This window comes from Mobula birostris, chromosome 3, assembly GCF_030028105.1.
Source record: "Mobula birostris isolate sMobBir1 chromosome 3, sMobBir1.hap1, whole genome shotgun sequence".
NCBI classification, from domain to species: Eukaryota; Metazoa; Chordata; class Chondrichthyes; order Myliobatiformes; family Myliobatidae; genus Mobula; species Mobula birostris.
This window is the reverse complement of record NC_092372.1, coordinates 171,638,861-171,660,731: the sequence shown is the minus strand read 5'-3', so window position 1 is coordinate 171,660,731 and position 21,871 is coordinate 171,638,861. Positions and strand designations below refer to the sequence as shown.

The 21,871-nt window shown below is 39.3% G+C and overlaps 1 protein-coding gene across 2 annotated transcripts in view; it reads right to left on the bottom strand.

Moving 5' to 3' along the window:
* The window catches only part of dnah5l (dynein, axonemal, heavy chain 5 like), a 297,168-nt gene extending 275,511 nt beyond the window's left edge, over positions 1–21,657 (bottom strand). For both annotated transcript variants that reach the window (XM_072253688.1, XM_072253689.1), the window contains exons 1-9: positions 21,477–21,657; positions 15,219–15,319; positions 14,477–14,665; positions 11,862–11,936; positions 8,806–8,889; positions 8,580–8,651; positions 6,323–6,424; positions 5,142–5,328; positions 2,994–3,159 (exon numbers count right to left, since the gene is read on the bottom strand). In XM_072253688.1, coding sequence (XP_072109789.1) covers positions 2,994–3,159; positions 5,142–5,328; positions 6,323–6,424; positions 8,580–8,651; positions 8,806–8,889; positions 11,862–11,936; positions 14,477–14,665; positions 15,219–15,319; positions 21,477–21,636 — 1,136 coding nt within the window. In that variant the 5' untranslated portion in view covers positions 21,637–21,657. The remainder of the gene's footprint in view (positions 1–2,993; positions 3,160–5,141; positions 5,329–6,322; positions 6,425–8,579; positions 8,652–8,805; positions 8,890–11,861; positions 11,937–14,476; positions 14,666–15,218; positions 15,320–21,476) is intronic.
* Between the last annotated feature and the right edge of the window lie 214 nt (positions 21,658–21,871).

Below are 21,871 nucleotides of genomic sequence, written 5' to 3'. Positions count from 1 at the left end.
GCAATACATAATCTAGCAGAGAGAGAAAAAAAATAAAAATAATAATAAATAAACAAATCAATTACAGTATACGTATATTGAATAGATCTTTTAAAATGTGCAAAAACAGAAATAGTGTATATTGAAAGAAGGTGAGGTTGTTGTCCGAAGATTCAATGTCCATTTAGGAAAAGGATGGCAGAGGGGAAGAAGCTGTTTCTGAATCACTGAGTGTGTGCCTTCAGGCTTCTGTACCTCCTACCTGATAGTAACAGTGAGAAAAAGGCATGCCCTGGGTGCTGGAGGTCCTTAATAATGGACGCTGCCTTTCTGAGACACTGCTTTCTGAACAGGTCCTGGGTACTTTGTAGGCTAGTACCCAAGATGGAGCTGACTAGATTTACAACCTTCTGAAGCTTCTTTCGGTCTTGTGCAGTAAACCCTCTGTACCAGTCAGTGAAGCAGCCCGTCAGAATGCTCTCCACAGTACATCTATAGAAGTTTTTGAGTCCATTTGTTGACATGCCAAATCTCTTCAGACTCCTAATAAAGTACAGCCGCTGTCTTGCCTTCTTTATAACTACATGATATGTTGGGACCAGGTTAGATCCTCAGAGATCTTGCCACCCAGGAACTTAAAACTGCTCACTCTCTCTACTTCTGATCCCTCTATCAGGATTGGTATGTGTTCCTTCGTCTTACCCCTTCTGAAGTCCACAATCAGCTCTTTCATCTTACTGACATTGAGTGCCAGGTTGTTGCTAAGGTACCACTCCACTAGTTGGCATATCTCACTCCTGTACGCCGTCTCGTCACCACCTGAGATTCTACCAACAATGGTTGTATCATTAACAGATTTATAGATGGCATTTGAGCTATGCCTAGCCACACAGTCATGTATATATGGAGGGTAGAGCAATGGGCTAAGCACACACACCCCTGAGGTGCGCCAGTGTTGACTGTCAGTGAGGAGGATATTTTATCACTGATCCGCACAGATTGTGGTCTTCCCATTAGGAAGTTGAGGATCCAATTGCAGAGGGAGTTACGGAGGCCCAGGTTCTACAACTTCTCAAACAGGATTATGGGAATGATGGTATTAAATGCAGACATACCAATCATCATAGAGGGATTAGAAGTGGAGAGAGGGAGCAGTTTCAAGTTCCTGGGTGTAAAAATTTCTGAGGATCTAACCTGGTCCCAACATATCAAAGTAGTTATAAAGAAGGCAAGACAGTGGCTATACTTCATTAGGAGCTTGAAGAGATTTGGCATGTCAACAAATACACTCATAAACTTCTATAGTTGTACCGTAGGGAGCATTCTGACAGGCTGCATCACTGTTTGGTATGGAGGGGCTACTGCACAGGACCAAAAGAGCTGCAGAGGGTTGTAAATCTAGTCAGCTCCATCTTGGGTACTAGTCTACAAAGTACCCAGGACATCTTCAGGGAACGGTGTCTCAGAAAGGCAGTGTCCATTATTAAGGATTTCCAGCACCCAGGGCATGCCCTTTTCTCACTGCTACCATCAGGTAGGAGGTACAGAAGCCTGAAGACACACACTCAGCGACTCAGGAACAGTTTCTTCCCCTCTGCCATCCAATCCCTAAATGGACATTGAACCCTTAACTTTTTTTAATATAAAGTATTTCTGTTTTTTGCTCATTTTTTAATCTATTCTATATATGTATACAATAATTGATTTACTCATTTATTATTATTTCTATTTCATTTATTTTTTTCTCTTCTATATTATGTCTTGCATTGAACTGCTTCTGCTAAGTTTACAAATTTCACGTCACATGCTGGTGATAATAAACCTGATTCTGATTCATTCTACTAGAGGAGGCACTGAATTAACAATTCATAAGCTCTTGTATTTTTTTATAAAAATGTAACTGATTAGATCATATCTTAATCCAGAGAGTTCACTTTGTAAAAATATAAATTGAAAAAGGATGCGGAATCTCATTACAAGTCAAAAAAAACAATCGATGAACATTGGTTCTTCAGTGCTCATTGTGGGTATGTGATATTTTCAAGACAAGAAAAAAAAAACATACTGCCAAAGTAAAAAGGAAATTTGTTTCTTTATTTAGCCAAAAAAAAACACAAGACAGTAGGATATCCATCTGACATTGTCATATAGTCTATATATAGTCTATTCTAACCAGTTATATTCAGAAATTATTCTCCCAAGGATCCAACGAGACAAGAGCCACAATCAAAATCAATCTAATTCCAGCCCTCTTCTGTACCAAGCACTGTCCACTACACCCTCAATCTTGGTGTTGTCCACAAATCTGCAGATCCTGTCAACCACATTATCATCCAGGACCTTGATATAGAAACCCAATAGCATGAATGGCAGTGATGCTTCACTACCAGATGAACTCAACGCCTTCTATGCCTGCTTTGAATGGGAAAATATAACAACAGCTGTGAAGATCCCTAGAATCTGTTTTGTGTTTTTAGGATTTAACAAATTCTAGGACTGCTACCAAATTAAGACACAAGCATGCAAAGCTAATGAAAGCATGCTGTGTGAATCTTAGAGTACTACCATCTTTTTAGAGAAGTGCCACAACAGTCTTTTTATTATGGATTGACCCCTGGAGCCTAAACAAAATGTGGGATGAGAACAAAGAAGAGCAATTGAAAGGACTAGACCATAAAAAGAGAAAAACATATTTGCAGACAGGCTACACCCTGTCACACTCAATTTCCCCCACCTTATGGGGTAACATTAACATTTGGGTTTATGCTTTATTTACAATATTTGAACAGGTTTCTATATGGACAAAAATGTATGATGTCCTTAGTGTGCCAAAAGCATGGAGCAGACTTCAAGCCCATTCACACAACGATATAAAGCACCTGCACTTAAAGCAGTGAAGTTCATCCATTTAGATTTTTTTCAAAACATTTTTAAATCCAGTGGTAACTGAAGTGCATGCAAAAACAATCAGTTAACGGAACAACGCAATGAGCTGGAAATATTTCAAAGTATACCTATTAAACTTAGCCATTCTCATCTTCCAATGATCGAGTTCTGCAGAAGGACCAATGTCATCTGCTTCTTTTCTCATTTGCTCACTTTCAGCTAAAACTTGTTCGATTTGTTTACTCCATGACATCAGCACCCCCTCAAGCTGCTCCACAAACTCAGAGTTGTTAGCTGGGAGTTAAAAAGTAATCTCAATTTAGTTTAATTTATTTAATGTATATTAATATCAATACAAAATAATTAAAGAATTTTCAGTTCTTTTTATAAAACAAAGTGTTACCTTTGCCTTCGTGCTAATCAAGAACTACATAAAACGGTGGAGTAGGCCATTTGATTTCTTTGTGCCTGCTCTGCCATCCATTAAGATTTTTGCTGATCTTAAGATTTTATTTCAATATCACTTTCTGAACAGACGCCTTAATCACAGATTCTTAGTATCCAAAACTCTATCAATCTCTGTTTTGAATGTACTAAGTAATTGAGCTCCCTTTGGTAAAGTAACTCCAAAGGTTCCTTATTATCTTGATGAAGAAAGTTTTTCACTCAAAGCAATAAAATATATCATGATTGGCTGATACTTAACATTGAGACTATTACTTCTGGTTCGAGGCAGCCTGTTTGGGGAAACATCATCTCTGCATCAACCCTGTTAAAACCAATGACAGTATAGATCCAGTCTGTGCGATCTCTCCTAATAGAACAATCTTCTTTTCTTCCACGTTCTATGCTATTGAAAACCAACCTGTTTTCTCTCCTTCTCAGTTCTGCTGATCTTGAGCAGCAATTCCCTTGCCGCAGATACCGCCTTATATCCTCAGCATTTCTACTTCCGATTTCCAGTATTTGCATTTTTTTTTTATTTTCATCTACTGAAAAGACTTGGCAATTTTAAATATTCAATACAGAGACTGATTTTTTTTTTAGAATTTAATGAATCAAGGAATATTGGGTTAAAGTGGAATAGCAGTGCTGAGGTAAAAGATGATCCTTAATTTTACTTAATGGCAAAGCAGACAGTGCCTAGGTATGCAAACACGAGGAAATCTGCAGATGCTGGAATTTCAAGCAACACACACAAAAAAAGCTGGTGAATGCAGCAGGCCAGGCAGCATCTATAGGAAGAGGTACAGTCGACATTTCAGTCCAAGACTCTTCATCAGGGCTAACTGAAAGAAGAGGTAGTAAGAGATTTGAAAGTGGGAGGGAGAGATCAAAAATGATAGGAGATGACAGGAAGGGGAGGGATGGAACTAAGAGCTGGAAAGTTGATTGGCAAAAGGGATACAAGGCTGGAGAAGGGAGAGGATCATGGGACAGGAGGCCTAGGGAAAAAGAAAGGGGGAGGGGGGGGAAGCCCAGAGGATGGGCAAGGAGTATAGTAAGATGGACAGAGGGAGAAAAAGGAGAGAGAAAAAAATTAATTACTAAATAAACAAACAAACAATGGATGGGGTACGAAGGGGAGGTGGGGCATTAACGGAAGTTAGAGAAGTCAATGTTCATGCCATCATGTTGGAGGCTACCCAGATGGAATATAAGGTGTTGTTCCTCCAACCTGAGTGTGGTTTCATCTTGACAGTACAGGAGGCCGTGGATAGACATACCAGAATGGGAATGGGACGTGGAATTAAAATGTGTGGCCATTGTGAGATCCTGCTTTCTCTGGCGGAGAGGGTAGGTATTCAGCGAAACGGTCTCCCAGCCTGCGTCGGGTCTCGCCAATATATAGAAGGCCAAATCGGGAGCACTGGACATCAGGAGCATTGGGAGTGCCTAGGTATTATCATCTCTCCACAACTGTGGTTTGCCACAATATTTTATGGTTCCATGGGCTTGTAGGTGGAAAAGATGTATCTGCAGTGGCAAAGAGTGTAAATTATGTGCCTCCTGTCAACCCAGTTAGATGTCAATGCAAATGATATCATGAAAATGTAACCAGAGATTTTGAGTTCTCACATCTTAATTTTCTCTATATTTCTGAGTTAAATAAGATTTACTTCAAAGCATGGAACTGCTGAATAATTTGGAAAACCTAAATAAGAATAACATATGCACATTTATACTCAATAACATTACATTTTGAAAACATTATCAAATCGAAACAATCAAATTGAAAACTTAAAGCTATAAAAATTATAAATAATACATGATACCTGCAATCAAATAGTCTGAGGGAGTATGCAGGTCATCAATGTTGTAAGCAGTAGTCACCTCTGTAAGAATAATTTGCTGTTCCATGTTTTTTCTGGCTGAAGTCAAGTTGCTGACAAACTTGTCCAAGGATTCAAAGAACTCTTGAATCTGAGTATTCTTTAGTCCTTCTTTAATAGATCCCCAATTCTACATATCAGTAAAGAACAAAATGTTGACACTGCCAACAAATTGTTGAAAATACATTACAAAAATTAAAGAACCTGTTGCATTGAAGCCTTTAATTGCAATACTGTTTAGGTTTTAAATAAAATTCAATTTTCTGAACTGATTTTATATGACTGCCTTGATTAGAGCATTTAACAATAAAATCTTCAGTTCCGGTCACTACTATGAAAGATCAGCCTGGGTTTTGTAGCATTTTGGAAGTCACTATTTAACTTTATGAACTCATTCATTGTACAAATTATAGTAGTTCAAATAACAGGATGTCCATCTTCTTGAAAGCAGCAAAAGAAAGACAAAAAAGGCAATCTTGTCGAAAATGCTCACCTTCCAAAATTTCTTACACAGAAACCCTACGCAAGAAGCTTTTCGTTCTGTTCTGTTCTATTATATAAGCCTCTTTTCTGTCTAACTAACATGAAGTTAGTATCATGTGCTCGTTTTTCCAATAAGCTCCAACCTTCCATGAAGAAATAAAAACTCGTATTTACTGAATACTTACTATCCATACTGAAAAAGACAGTTGGCAATATTGATGGGCAAGTCCTCAGTGAACCTACTGTATATATAAACTGTCTATATATAAACTATAACATGTCTTTGCACAAAGATTAGTCCGGGAAATATCTATTCAGATTTTTATTCCAACAGCAGATGTCAGTGTTGTGCCCATGTTAGTTACTGCTGGCAATCAAGTTGAAAGGCCACCGTCGTCATTGCATCAGTTCATTCAGAGATCATGAGCAGTTGATGATAGCCTTCCCTCATGATATATTTGACTTTAGCCACACATAAACTGAATTTTCAATAGATTTTACTAAATTCCATGTCAAATCCATGCCTAATTAATTTACTCTTCAATACAAAGAGCAGGATTAATGTAAAACTACAAACAATTATTTTATTTAAATGAAATATATAATAACTGTGCTGTGTGTCTCATTTGAAAAAAGGTTACCTCTTGAGATCGCAATGCAGGTACCATTACATTACCAAGAAGCTTCTCCAACCCTTGAAGTAGATTCTCCTCAGAACAATTCAGCATGCCAAAATTTACTTCCTAAATAGAAAAGATTAATTTTATATTAATGAATAAAATCCACTAAGGTTGATTTAGCTTCATAAATTAATAACAATAATTTTAGCGATCATTATCCAGTATCTATCCTCTTTGGCCTACATGACTGATTCAACTCAGCAATAAAAACGATTGTTAGAAGATTGATAAAGGATGACCCATATATCATTTTTTCTCTTTGCTGGTAAGTCTTTATACTTCCAGGATCTTCTATTTTGGTTGACTTCAAGGTTCTGTTTGAAAGATAAAGAAAACTTTCATGCCTTGTGCAGTAGAATTCCTTTATGGGAATTCACGTTTCCATATTTCCTGAAGTCATTTGATCCATGAAGTCTATGCCAGCTCACTGAGCAACACAGATCAAACAGATTAACCACAAACAAGAGAAAATATGCAAGCAACATCATGACAGTAGAGGACTCATGCCATCAGGCTGAAGGCTACCACTTCCAATTCCTATTCCCATTCCAATATGTCCCACTTCCCATTCCCATTCCAATCTGACCCACTTCCAATTCTCATTATGATATGTCCCACTTCCCATTCCGATCTGACCCACTTCCAATTCTCATTACGATATGCCCCACTTCCCATTCCGATCTGACCCACTTCCAATTCTCATTACAATATATCCCACTTCCCCTTCCCATTCTGATATGGCCTCTCCATGGCCTCTTCTACTGTCACAATGAGGCTACGCTCAGGTTGGAGGAACAACACCTTATATTCCATCTGGGTAGCCTCCAACCTGATGGCATGAACATTGATTTCTTGAACTTTCGGTAATGGCCCTCCCCCCCTTCACCTTGTCCCTCTCTCACCTTATTTCCTTGCCTGCCCATCGCCTCCCTCTGGTGCTCCTCCCCACTTTTCTTTCTTCCATGGCCTTCTGTCCTCTCCTATCAGACTCCCCCTTTCACCGGCGCTGTATCTCTTTCACCAATCAACTTCCCAGCTCCTTACTTCATCTCTCCCCCTCCAGGTTTCACCTATCATCTTGGGTTTCTCTCTCCCCTCCCCTACCTTTTATATCTGCTCCACATCTTTTTTTCTCCAGTCCTGCTGAAGGGTTGCTATAGATGCTGCCCGGCTTGCTGAGTTCCTTGAGCACTTTGTATATGTTGCTCAGACAGTTTAATTTCTTGTTATATACACCAAGGTGCAATGAAATTCCTTGCTCACAGAGCAAACAAAATATATGGTAATAATAAATTCAATAATAAATAGTGCAAATGGTGTATTTCTGTTCCCCTGATGTTTAACCATGTTTAATAAAACAAATTCTTGTCTTCTCATCCAAGTATTTTCAGAATGCTCAGACATCGATTTCATCTGTTACATTCTTTAAACTCTCAGACCTAAAAAAATACTTTATCACAGTTTAAATGTATTAAATCTGCATTAAGTTTCAGTCTAACGTTATTTTTAAAATCTTCAATTGCAGCTTTCCCACAACAGTATTATCTAGTTTCTCTCTGTACACTGCATTGTGTCAGTTTTTGTGTGGTGCTACTCCATTACAGCACTCCTCTAGAAGTCGCCAATTGGTCAAGCACTACAACCACTTAAAACAACAACACAAGCAGAACTTTCACCTGGAGAAGGCTACCACTTGGAAAGACGGGCACTACAGTGTTGGGTTTGCAGTGTAAGAGAGTGTTTCAGCAGTCAGAAAGACGTGGACACACTAGTGAAGTACAATGCTTACAGGATGCATGCTCTATGTGGAATAGGACCAAGGATATTCTCCCGGGTAACAGCAAGTGCTTCTAGTGGAAGGCTGCTAGAGAGGTCTTTGAAAAGAGTATATGACCTGAGCGTTGAGGAACCTTTAGTATAGGCAAATCTCTCTGCCTACGCTGCCCTGCTTCTGTGCATAGAAGGAAAAGTTGATCAAACCTTCTCTTCTTGATCATGGAGTTCTGGTGATTTGATAAATGCAACCATGAGTAGCAAACACTGAGATGTACCAAAGATCAGCCCAGCAACCTGGAAAGATCTTGAGACCAGGAAGCCTAAAATCACCATAACCTTGACTTTTTTGGTCAAAGCAGTCTTTTATGTAGAAGAAGACATTCTTAAGTTCTGCTTACATGACAAGCATGATTTTTTTTTTGGATAGGACCATGGAACTGACCTGAGAAACATTTGCTGAGCTGATGCTTTTATTAGTAGTTCGGAGAAAAAATAAACAAGTTCCTGTCAAACCCTGAAAGATGAGCAGAAAAAATTGAATTACCATAATTCAAAATTCCCAAATAATTTATTGTAAATATGGAAATATAAAAATATCAGCCTTCTGAAACCAAGTGTATTTATAGTTTTATATTTTACAAGAGAAATTTTAATATGAATAACCCTACCTCAACTGAGCCATCAGTGATGAACAGCCTTTTCTGAGGCATGTTTCTGGATGTGTCAGCACTTAAACGTTTCAAATCTATGTTCTAAAGGGTTAAACAATATATTCTTAAACAAGTCAATGTCAATCATTAGAAATGTATAAATTATTTAAGCTCAGTTGAGTGCTGTTAATAATCATGGTTTTAGACACTAGACACTAGAATACTACAGCACAGTACAGGCCCTTCGGCCCTCAATGTTGTGCTAACCCATATATTCCTAAAAAAAAGTACTAATCCCACACTACCCTGTAACCCTCTATTTTTCTTTCATCCATGTGCCTGTCCAAGAGGCTCTTAAATACCCCTAATGTTTTAGCCTCCACCACCATCCCTGGCAAGTCATTCCAGGCACCAACAACCCTCTGTGTAAAAAACTTACCCCGATGTCACCCCTAAACTTTGTATATATGCCCTTTTTTAGGTTTTAAAAACCTAGAGAAATCAACTAAAAGAATCATTAGGAGTGAAATGATGAAATATGAAAGAAAGCTAGCAAACAATATCAAGGTGGATAGAAAAAGCTTTTTCAAGTACATAAAAAATAAGAGAGATGAGAGTGGATATAGGACCACTCGAAAATGAAGCCGGAGAAATAATAACAGGGAACAAGGAGATGGGAGCTGAACTAAATGAGTACTTTCCATCAGTCTTCACTGTGGAAGACATGAGTGGTGTGCCAGGTGTTGAAGGATGTGAGGGAAGAGAAGTGAATGAAGTTACGATTACGAGGGAGAAGGTGCTCAAAAAGCTGAAAGACCTAAGGGTACGTATATCACCGGACTAGATGAACTGCATCCTAGGGTTCTGAAAGAGGTAGCATTAGAAATTATGGTGGCATTAGAAGTGATCTTTCAGAAATCATTGGTCTCTGGCATGGTGCCAGAAGACTGGAAAATTGCAGATATCACTCCACTCTTTAAGAAAAGAAGGCGGCAGCAGAAAGGAAATTATAGACCAGTTAGCCTGACCTCAGTGGTTGGGAAGATGTTAGAGACAATTGTTAGGGATGAGGTAATGGAGTACTTGGTGACACAGGACAAGATAGTACAAAGTCACCATGGTTTATTTTGGGGAAAATCCTGCCTGACGAACCTGTTGGAAATCTTTGAGGAGATTACAAGTAGGATAGATAAAGGGGATGCAGTGGATGTTGTATATTTGAACTTTCAGAAGGCCTTTGACAAGGTGCCACACATGAAGCTGCTTACCAAGTTAAGAGCCCATGGTATTGCAGGAAAGTTACTAACATGGTTAGAGCATCGGCTGATTTGCAGGAGGAAACAAGTGGGAATAAAAGGGTCTAGTTGGCTGCCAGCAAGTAGCGCTGTTCTGCAGGAATCAGTGTTGGGACCACTTCTTTTTATGCTGTATATCAATGATTTACATGATGGACAAGATGGCTTTGTTGCCAAGTTTGCAGATGATACAAAGATTGGTGGAGGGGCAGGTAGTGTTGAGGAAACAGGTATGATGCAGAAGGACTTAGACAGATTAGGAGAATGGGCAAGAAAGTGGCAAATGAAATACAATGTTGGAAAATGCATGGTCATGCACTTCGGTAGTAGAAATAAATATGCAGACTATTTTCTAAACGGGGAGAAAATCCAAAAATCTGAGATGCCAAGGGACTTGGGAGTCCTTGTGCAGAACACCCTAAAGTTAACTTGCAGGTTGAGTTGGTGGTGAGGAAGCCAAATGCAATATTAGCATTCATTTCAAGAGGTCTAAAATACAAGAGAAGGGATGTGATGCTGAGGTTTCATAAGGCACTGGTGAGGCTTCAACTTGAGTATCATGAACATATTTTGGTTCCACATCTAAAAAAAAAATTTGCACTGGCATTAGAGAGGGGTCAGAAGAGGTGCACAAGGATGATTCTGGGAATGAAAGTGTTATCATATGAGGAATGTTTAATGGCTCTGGGCCTGTACTCACTGGAATTCAGAAGGATGAGGAGGGATCTCATTAAAACCTTTCGAATGTTGAAAGACCTAGACAGCATAGATATGGAAAGGATGTTTCCAATGGTGGGGGAGTGCAAGACAAGAGGGCACAGTCTCAGAATAGAGGGGCATCCATTTAAAAGAGAAGTGTGGAGAAATTTCTTTAGCCAGCAAGTGGTGAATTTGTGGAATTTGTTACCACAGGCAGCTGTGGAGCCCAGGTCGTTGAGTGTATTTAAGGTGGAGATTGATAGGTTCTTGATTGCCCACGGGACCAAAGGTTGCAGGCAGAAGGCTGGGGCATGGAGATAAGGAGGTGAAAAAAAGGATCATCCATGATGAAATGGCAGAACAGACTCAATGGGCCAGATGGTGTAATTCTGCTCCTATGTCTTATGGTCTAATCAAAATCAGTTTAGATAGCTAGAAAGAAATAAAATTGCATTTCCTTTTAAATACATCCTTCCATGAGTTGACCTGTACTTTAAGTAAAATCAATACTATTTGAAATTTAACTATTATATAAAACCTTAACTTTAAGCAAAACAATATTCTGTTAAGCATCCCAGGACTGCAACGACTGCTGAGAGGATCATTGTGGCCTCTTTTCCACCCATCAGAAATATTTATCAGGAGTGCAGTGTATGCAGGGCTTTAGTATTATCAGTGATCCCTCCCATCCATAAAACAATCTCTTTGAGCCCTACCGCTAATCAGGAGGTAACGTAGCATTAAGAACTGTTAGGATGGGAAACAGCTTCTTCCCCCAGACTGCAAGACTACTGAACTCGCTGGCTCCATCCAGGTCTCATCACGCATGAAGCGACAGTAGCGTTATACTGTTTACTATTTACCTTGTGTCATAAATGCACCTTCTTTTTGTTTTTTACTTTATGTGTTATGTGTGTGAGTTACATGTTCCGTGTCGAGCATCTTGATCCAGGGGAAAGTTTGTTTGACAGTATATATGTGTACAATTGAATGACAACAAACTGAACCTGAACTTGAAATTGATACCGTACCTACATTTAAACATATTAAAATGTTTAAATTTTACTCGTAGATACTTACTGCAGCTATTTCTTGGTAATAAAATAATAATTTTTTAGAACCATTTGGTGCAAAGAATTCTTCAATCATGTGATACTGGAAAAGAAAAATATCATAAATGTGAAATCTTGTTTTAGGATTTAAAATGTTAAAACTCTAATTTACTAAATAAACAAAATTAAATTTTAAACTTTATTGAATTGATTACCAAACATTGCAATTCCGTCATGAACCATCGTACATGAGTTTATACTGCGCTTTTATTTACTGTTGTTGATTATTTGTTAGCCATTTTTCACACAAGGAATAACGATGTAATTAAAGTATTTAAGATAAAGGAAAAAAAATGCATGTCCACTGCCTTTCATTTACCATATTATCAAAAAAAGAACAATGAAATTACATTAACATATGCCATTTGGCTTTGCAACATTTTAAATGATTAACTCTAGTAGAAAATAACTAGAACATTTTCCACGTACACTTTAAAGCACGATCAAAAATTCCTAATATTAAATATCAAAGTGAAATATTTAAAGTACAAATCCATAGACATTCAGTTACTGTACATGACACTGCAGTCCTGTGTGGTTAACAATGGATGTTTCCCAGTGCATAATACAGTAAAGGTCTTTTCAGATTATTTCATGCTACCCTACAAATTTGACTAAATGCTTACTGGTATGAATTGTCCTTGCAAGTCAGATGGGAATTCTGCAACAGACATGCATCAAATACCATCCTTTTAGAGCACTGTGGAAAATTTGTTCATATTGAATGGCCATAATCAGTCACTATTGAAATAACTAAATTTTAGCATTGCAGGTTGAGAGCTCCTTACCTGAGATGCTTGGGGCCAGAATTGTTTTGGATTTTGGATTTTTTCAGATTTTGGAATATATAATAAAATAGCTTGAGATCTCCATCATTTCTAACTCTAAATTTATGTGCTACCAGTATGAAGTTTTTGTCTTACATTTGTTCATCACATATTTTTTCTTAATAGTAAACATTATTATATATCATTAATGTAATGAAAATATAATGTGTGCAAAGTAATGAACACAGCACAACAGCATCGGGAGAATACCTGAATCAGCTGTTGTACAACAACAACCAATGGCAAATTTTCAGTCTCCACCTACAATGCATGTTCTTTTAAGTTTTATGTAAAGTATAATAACAATCAGCATTGTAGATTTGTTCTGGTGTTATATTTTCATCAGTGATGATCTTGGCAAATTCATCAATGAATTTCTCTGCTGCTTCATGATCAGCAGACACTTTATCACCACAAATATTTTAAAAATTAATGCCATGCCTTTTCTTAAACTTCTGTAACCAGTCTGCTAAGTATTCACGATTAACTTCAATTTTCAGTTCATCACAAAAGCATGGTCAACAAATGGCATATGTTCACTCCAACACTGAAGAATCCATTCTTTCAATACAAACTCTAGATCTTCATTTTTCACTTTATACAGTGTTTAACTATTTTTCATTAACTTCAGTTCATTACATATTTGAGGTCACTTCCTAGAAGAGTTTGTGGTGCACAGAGACCAGAGCATCACCTGAGAACCTTCCCAACATCTTGTGGAATTTTCCATTTGTGATGACATGTCAGTGCTCAAAAATATCTGATTTTGTTTTTTTTTTTTATTTTGGAGGTTTGGATAAGCAATACTCAAACCTGTACTTATTATTACTTCACTGGACTGACACTCTGAGATTCCTCAGTGTTGATTTTCCTGATTTGATTGCCTCTTCCCCAAGCCTTCCAAATGCACCATACCCCGTTTATCGTGGCTCTGGCTCCAATCCTGACACTCCAGTTAGCACTGGAGTTAACATTGTCCCTGGCACCTAGCTATCTATTATGAAAACAGACTCTACCAAAGGCCCAGATCAAGACCTGTCTCCATTCCCCAACCCAAAAAGCTTCTTAATCTTCAGACCTTAGCCAACCACACATCCCAACTCCCTATGCTCTGAATTGTGCCCTTAAAGATGGAAATATTCTCCAATTTTCCCCATAGCCCAAACACCACCCCAGGCCCTTTTCCTCCTATGGCCAACCCCACTCCCAAGTATGCCACACCAGGTCCCCAATAACGGCTGAACTGGATCCTCCATGCTCCAATTATCCAGTGAGCAAAATGTAATATACTTCCTCTTTCTGTTCCTCATACAGCTGAATATCCTCTCAGGGGTCACATTATATTAGCTGAGTCTCCCCATCACACTCTAGTCCTCCAATAAACACATTGACCCATATTCTCACAGGCCCCGTTTTTCAGATGGCTGATCCACCTACCTAAGTACAACTTCCTGACAGCTGATGCACCCAATTCCAAACAATATTTCAAATGTGAATCCTCTCTCTCACACATCTGATCATCAGGGACACTAGTAGTGAGCAAGATTAGTAGTGTGCAATGATTGTTGGTGTGCAGCGACCACATGACAAGCCTTTCATTAGCAAACAATTGAGGGGGCTGAGCATCTACCTTGTAATAATATTCTGTAGTGTTACTCCTGAGATCTTACATTTCTAGCTTGATATAGATTTGTTACTATTGCATCAAAGGAGCTTTTAACTACAGATTATATGCCAGTAAAATTAGAATGCATACCTTTTCATCTGATATTATGAAATCCAGCACAACTGTTTCGTCCAGACCTGTTCCATCTGCCAATTTAGATACAACATAGTTATGACGTGAATCCATTTGAGACTTCCGTTCTTCCCTCGCTGCTTTGGCTTGCTTTATCATTTCCTTTTTTGCCTCAGTGGAAAGTAGCAAGGTCTTCTTTCCTTGAGTCTGCAATGGGCAATAATACATGTCAATATCAGAGTCATAGAGTTGTACAGCAGAAAAATGGATGTATCAGTCATCTACCTTATGTCAACCTTTTTTCCCCTTCTTCACTATTCCCACTTGTCACACTAGGTCTGTATCCATCATGTTTTGCCTGTCCAAATATCATTTACTTTGCGATTATAAATAATTCCACCGCCTCTTCTCACAGCAAATTCCAGATATCAAGCAACCTCTATACAAAAAACTCCCATATAAAATCCCTTTTATTATCTACTGAGCACTACATTAACAATTCCATCCATTAAAACAGTAGACAGAAAACATTTATTAATGCATTCAGCACTCTTAAGGCAATATCAACAGTGGTCATTTGCAGGTTTTTCAAATGGAGTAACTGCTTCAGACTGAATGTTATGCGAACCTGGTTGAGAAATGGGCAGTTCCAGGGGGACTGAACTTGACCTGAGCAGGTTTCCCCATTATATCAAATTTAAAATACATAAAACTGCAGTCAGATGAATCAAATAGTATTGCAATCTTGAAAGCCACTTACTGAGACCGATGTTGTTGGAGATGCTGCTGTTCTAGCTTGTCCTAATCCTAAATTTTTCAATCTCGTAGCACCTACACGCCTGTGCCGATTTGGTTCTCCAGCTATGATTTGTTAGAAATAAATATTCATAACTTATAAACAAAGATGAATAGATAAAAATTTATGAACGTACAAAATTTCTTACAAGGTGTTATTAAATATATTGCTATATGTGATATAGGATCTGGAAAAAATAATTGTATATTTCATGAGCACTCACGTAGGCCCCAGTTGTGCCTACCCTTTTCATCAGCTACATGGAACAGAGCAAATTCCAAGACTATACTGGTAACGCTCCCCAAATCTTTCAATCCATATTGACAACCGCATTGGTGCTGTTTCCTGCACTCCTGCTGAAATTGTCAATTTCATCAACTTTGCCTCCAACTTCCACCTTGCCATCAAATTTACCTAGCCCATCTCTGATACCTCTCCCCTCCTCTCAATCTCTCCATTTTTATCTCTGGAGACAGATTATCAACTAACATATTTTACAAACCTATTGACTCTCATAGCTATCTTGACTATACCTCTTCCCAGCCTATCACATATAAAATATTACTCTTCTCTCAGTTCCTCCATCTCTACTGCATCTCTTCTCAGAATAAGGCTTCCCATTCTAGAACATTTCAAATGTCCCCTTTTTCAAAGAATGGATTTCTTTTCCACTACCATCAATGCTTCCCTCAGCCATATCTCCTCCATTTCCCATACATCTGTCCTCAGCCCATCCTTCTGTTCTCACAACAGGGATAGGGTTCCCCTAGTCAGTACCTACCTCCCCTACAAACATCCATATCCAGCACACTATTCTCCATAATTTCTGCCATCTCCAACAGGATCCTGCCATCAAGCACACCTTTCCATCTCCACACAACCACTTGCTTTCCATAGGAATTACTCCCTATGTGACTCCTTTGACCATTCATCCCTTCCCACTGATCTCCCTCCTGGCACTTTTCCCTCCAAGCATGACATGCTACATTTCTCTTAATATCTCCCTGATCGACATTCAGTGCACCAAACAGTCCTTCCCGATGAGGCTTCACTTCACTTGTGATTCTGTTGCCATAATCCAGGGGTCCCCAACCTGTTCTGCACTGTGGACCGGTTTTATATTGACAATATTCTTGCGGACCGGCCGACCGGGGGGGGGGGGTGTGGTGGAGGGTAGGGTTGCCAACGGACAAGAACAGCAGTCAAATACTTTGGGTTTACCCAGAGAAAGACTACAATGACCATGAGGCCTTGCGCGGGAACAAGTGCGCATGCGTGACTTGCGCATTCATGTACGTTCCGATTTTTTTTTCTACAAATCGCTTTTGCCGATTCTGTTGGGGGGGGTGTTAATCACGACTGGAATATAGGTGATCAGTGGCTAATACACTCAATTTCGTTTCTAAAAGGGTTTATCTAACGAATTTAATATTAAACACACAGCGCATATTTTCCTCGCATAAATATAGCGATGTCAATTATCAGGGGAGCTTGAAGTAAGGGTTGAAAAAACTTCCAGTAGAAGTGGCAGAACCAGGTTCGATATTATCATTTAAAGAAAAATTGGATAGGTATATGGACAGGAAAGGAATGGAGGGTTATGGGCTGAGTGCAGGTCGGTGGGACTAGGTGAGAGTAACGTTCGGCACGGACTAGAAGAGCCGAGATGGCCTGTTTCCGTGCTGTAATTGTTATATGGTGATATGGTTATATAAGTCAATAGCATCATAACATTTTAAGTAACGTTTGGATATTAAACACACAGCCCGTATTTTCCGTGTATGAACATATAAAATCATTGCAACACACCGGTATCGCAGAATCAGTGGGAGCCCTGGGCTTGTTTCTCTGCAACAATACGGTCCTATCGATAGGTGATGGGAGACAGCGATACTCGAAGGGGGTTCCTTATGTCCAGTCTATTCCGCTATTTAGTTTTCGTTGCATTCATTGCAGAGACATATTGGAAATGGAAGCAACGTTTTTAGTGCTTTCGTGGCTATCTCAGGATATTTAGCCTTGACTTTGATCCAGAATGCCGGCAGACATACTTTTCCACCCGCCGTAATTTGGAAGCTCGAGGAGTTGACCTCCTTCCTACGCTGACATGGCTGACACACGGGTAATGACCTCGCGTGCGTTCAAGCTCAACAGTGAGCATGACAGGGAATGAGGAAAGGTGCAGCTGACTCATATCGCCAAATCATATCGTTTCCTCGTGGCCCGGTGGTTGGGGACCATTGCCATAATCTATTACATACGATGCTTCCGGTGTGGCATACTCCACATCAGTGTGACTGGGGAACTGCTTCGTTGAGCACATTCACTCTGGTGGACGCATAAGGCAAAATCTCTCAATGACCATCCATTTCAATTGAATTTCCCATTCCCATTATATGCTTGTCTATGGCTTCCTCTACTACTACAATGAGGCCAAATTCAGGTTGGAGGAGTAACACATATTCTGGCTGATGGCATGAACATTGATTTCTTTAACTTCTGCTAATCACTGCTTCTCCCACCCACCCCACCTTTTTCCATTTCTCATTCTAGTTACTCTTACCACTTCTCCTAACATACTTATTACATTCTTCTAGTTCCCTTCCTCCATGGCCCAGAGTCAAAGTACCGCATAGAAACAGGCCTTTCAACCCATCTAGTCTATGCCAAAACCATCTAGTCCACTGGCCTCTCCTATGAGCTTCCTTCTTCTTCAGCCCTTAACCTTTTCTGCCTATCACATCCCAGCTTCTTACTTCAATCCCCTTTCCCCCTCACCTGGGTTTACCTATGACCTGCCAGTTTATATTCCTTCCCCTACCCCCACCTTCTTACTCTGGCTTCTAACCCTTTCCTTTGCAGTCCCGATGAAGGGTCTCAGCTTAAAAGATCAACTGTTTATTTCCCTGCATTGATGTTGCCTCACTTGCTGAGTTCCTCAGCATTTTATATGTGTTGCTCATGAAATATGCCATTAGAATTTAAAATCATTATCCCATTTATTTTGTTTATGTAAATTCCTTTTAAAATTACCAATTTTCAATCCATCCTTAGTTTGCATTAATAAATATAGCTCTATCACCCAAGGTAGACTTATGTCCTCAAGGCTTTTTGGCCCAACTTGTCTATGCCAGTCATAATGCCCATCTATGCTACAGTTTGCAAGCATTATGTCCATATCCCCCCACTCCTTTCCTATTCAAGTCCCTGTCCAAATACCTTGCAAATGCCGTAACTGGATCTGATTCTACCTCCTCCTCTGGCAGTTCATCCATATAATCACCTGTCCCTCAGGTCTCTTATAAAATGTCTGCCCTCTAACCTTAAACCCACGTTCTCTGATTTTAAACTTCTCAACACTAGGAAATAGACTTTCTTCCCTGTCTATGCCCCTCATTATTTATAAATCTCTGTAAGGTCATCTCTTAGCTCCCTGCATTCCAATTTCCATCCATTCTCTCCTTAAAACTAAAGTTCTCCATTCCTGGCAACGCTGTTCTGCACTCTTTCTAATGCTACCACATCCTTCTTGCAGCATGGCGACCGGAACTATACATGATATTCCAAATGTGGACTGACAGTGGTTCATATAGCTACAAAATAACATCCCAGCCCTATTCTCAATACCTCAACCTATGAAGGAAAAAAATGCTGAACACCATGTACACTCCCTTATATAATGCATAAACTGGGTTACTATTTACAGGGAGCAGTGAACTTGCATCCCAGTTCCCTCTGTGCATCAACAGCACCAAGGTCCCTGCCATTTACTGCATGTGTCTGTACACTTTTTGACATCCCAATGTGCAATATATGACACTTGTCTGGATTAAGATCCATGTGCAACTGCTCCAACTAATTTTCCAATTTATCAATGTCTATTTGCATCCTTTCATAACTTCTTCATAGCGACTACTAAATGAACTTAGTGCCAGCAGCAAACTAACAAATCAATCCACCTATATTTTCATTCAAGTTATTTATGTATATTGACAAGCAACAATGGTTCCAGCAGCAAAATTGCAGAGGTATCTTACATTTCTCTGGACTAAATTACATCTGCCTTCACTCCAAAGGTTTCTCTAATATAGTGTGGTAGGGATGGAAGAGTAAACTAGGAAATCTGGAAGACTGATCCCTTTTTAATGCTGAAAAGGGAAAATAAGGCATCTGATGGTAGAACCTTGTTGAAGCTGGAGCTCTCTGCTCTACAGGATATGTAACACCTATCATTTCACTTTTATCCATCCCAAGTTAGTACATAGTATAGGGTAGTGCAAAAGGTATTCATCATACTTTCCTTCCTAGGATGAGGCATTGAGTACAAGAGTTTGACTATTATGTTGTACAAAACATTAATCAGTCCATACTTGGAATACCGTGTACAGTTCTGGTCACCATGCTATAGGAAAGATGTGGAAGCATTAGAAAGAGTGTCCCTTGGAATGGAGAACAATCATCATAATTCCTCATATCATTTCCATTCTAATCTATTAGTCAATGGCCTCCTCCCCTGTTATGTTAAGGCTCAATTCTAGTTTAAAGAACCGTATCCCATCTTCTTTCTGTGCCTTCCAGATTCAATATTGAATTCTGCTACCTTGATAACCAGATCTGACTGTTTTTTTACAGAACTGGCGATTTCTGCCAGTCATCCATCTGTGCATTTAGTTAAGTTTTTTCCCCCTGGTTCTATGAGTGTATTCTGGCCTGAACCATAGCTTTGCCATTAGCAACACATAATACAGACAAAGAAGCTTAACCTTGTCTTTTCTGATACATTTTCATGGGTTCAATGATTAATTTACAATGGTAGCTCAACCAATGTTTAAGGGAAAAATGTGTTTCTTGGGTAGTAATTTATCAATGGAAATATTCTCAGGAGGACCGCCCCTGTCTGCTAATGGAGTAGCAGTATTTTTCTGCTGCTCTTAGTTTTCTTTCTTTCCCCCTAGTTTAAGCTTTGAATTTAAAATTTTTACTTGTTGATTCTTGAGGGTGATCAATATGTCTATGTCTACAAGAAGTGGGAAGAATTTACCTGAACCTAGTGATAAAGGTAATGGGAAAGGAAAGGTGCAAAAGGAAAGGTCTGATGAAATGCCATCATGGGCTGAAGATATCGTTCGGATATTGAATTCAATTAAGGATCAGAATAGATCAATTAAAGACCAACTAGAAAAGAGTAGTAATGAAATGAAATCATTTCTGGGAAATATTCTCAGATATCCAGTTATCTTTCTTACTACAGCAGATGGTGGTGGATGTCCATAGTATCTAACAATGACAGGAAATCCGTGCGGGACAGTTTTTAAAGTAGAAAAGCAGTTGCACTGGGGCAGCCAGTACAATGGAAATTCAGCAAAAGGTCACAGAGCATTTGACAAACTCTCACCACATTTCGAGTAAGACAACAAAGAGGGAAAGGTAACAGAAAATGTGAAAGATCACTTTTCCCTCCATTCAAAAAATATAGGTCTGCTGAGTAATGATGTGCTCCTGTGATATTTAGAGTACAATACACTTAGAGACATAGATCAGGGTGCCTCGCACTCGTGAGTAATGTATTTTCTGTTAACAATTATATCATAATTGGGGTAGCACGGTAGTGTAGTGGTTGACACAACACTTTATAATACCAGCGACTGGGGTTCAATTCCCACAACTGCCTATATGGAGTCTGTACGTTCCTCCGGTGATTGAGTGAGTTTCCACAATCAATTTCCTTTCACTATCCCTTTCACAGTCCAAAGACGTACCAAACATTGTTCCGTGATTAGGTTAGGATTAAAGCGGGGGGGGGGGGGGGGAAGGAGAGAGAATTGCTGGGTGGCATTGATCGAAGGGCTGTAAGGGGCTATTCCGCGCTGTATCTCAATAAACAAAATAAACAATTGGCATGAAATTATTAGAAACATGCTAATCCAATTATGTACCCTATTACCTTACAAACCATGCAGATTTCTACACCCATCTCTAGCCCTTGTTACTTTGATACCTGTTTCCTTATTTGTGCATGTTAAGAAAAATTGCTACCCTACAAACTTTTTGAACAATCTACATCCAAAATGATTTAGCTCAAAACTCCCAAACCCATAATTGACCCATCTATTGACTACATTTATTTTGCCAGTTCCATTTTGACTGAATTTTATGCTGAGGTGAAAGGTTTATCTTGTTGTCTTTGTCACCATTAACAACTGCTCACAAGTACGGACTCACGTTGATCTTCACTGGAATTTATGGAGATGAGCGGAGGTGAGATCTCTGTGTCAGGTTTAGTTGACGGCGCTTTGTCCGCGTCTTGTTCTCCTGGTGTGCATTCTGAGGGCTGAATACTATTGTCGGCGGCATCCTCATTATCAGCCATTGCTCTCTGCATCGCCGAATATCACAGACGAGCCGGAGAAAGGCTCTCCGATAGACTGCGGAAACTAACTCCCTCTAACCCGAAGTTCACGCTCCAGTGTCTTTGAGCCTTAGAAACGGTCGCACACGAACTGCATCCGGAAACCCTAACTGTAAATGACCCAATTGAAACAAGGAAGGACTAAATTCAAATCATTTATTGCGGGAAAGGATTTGTTTTCCGGCTCTGAACAACAGGTTGTCCAACT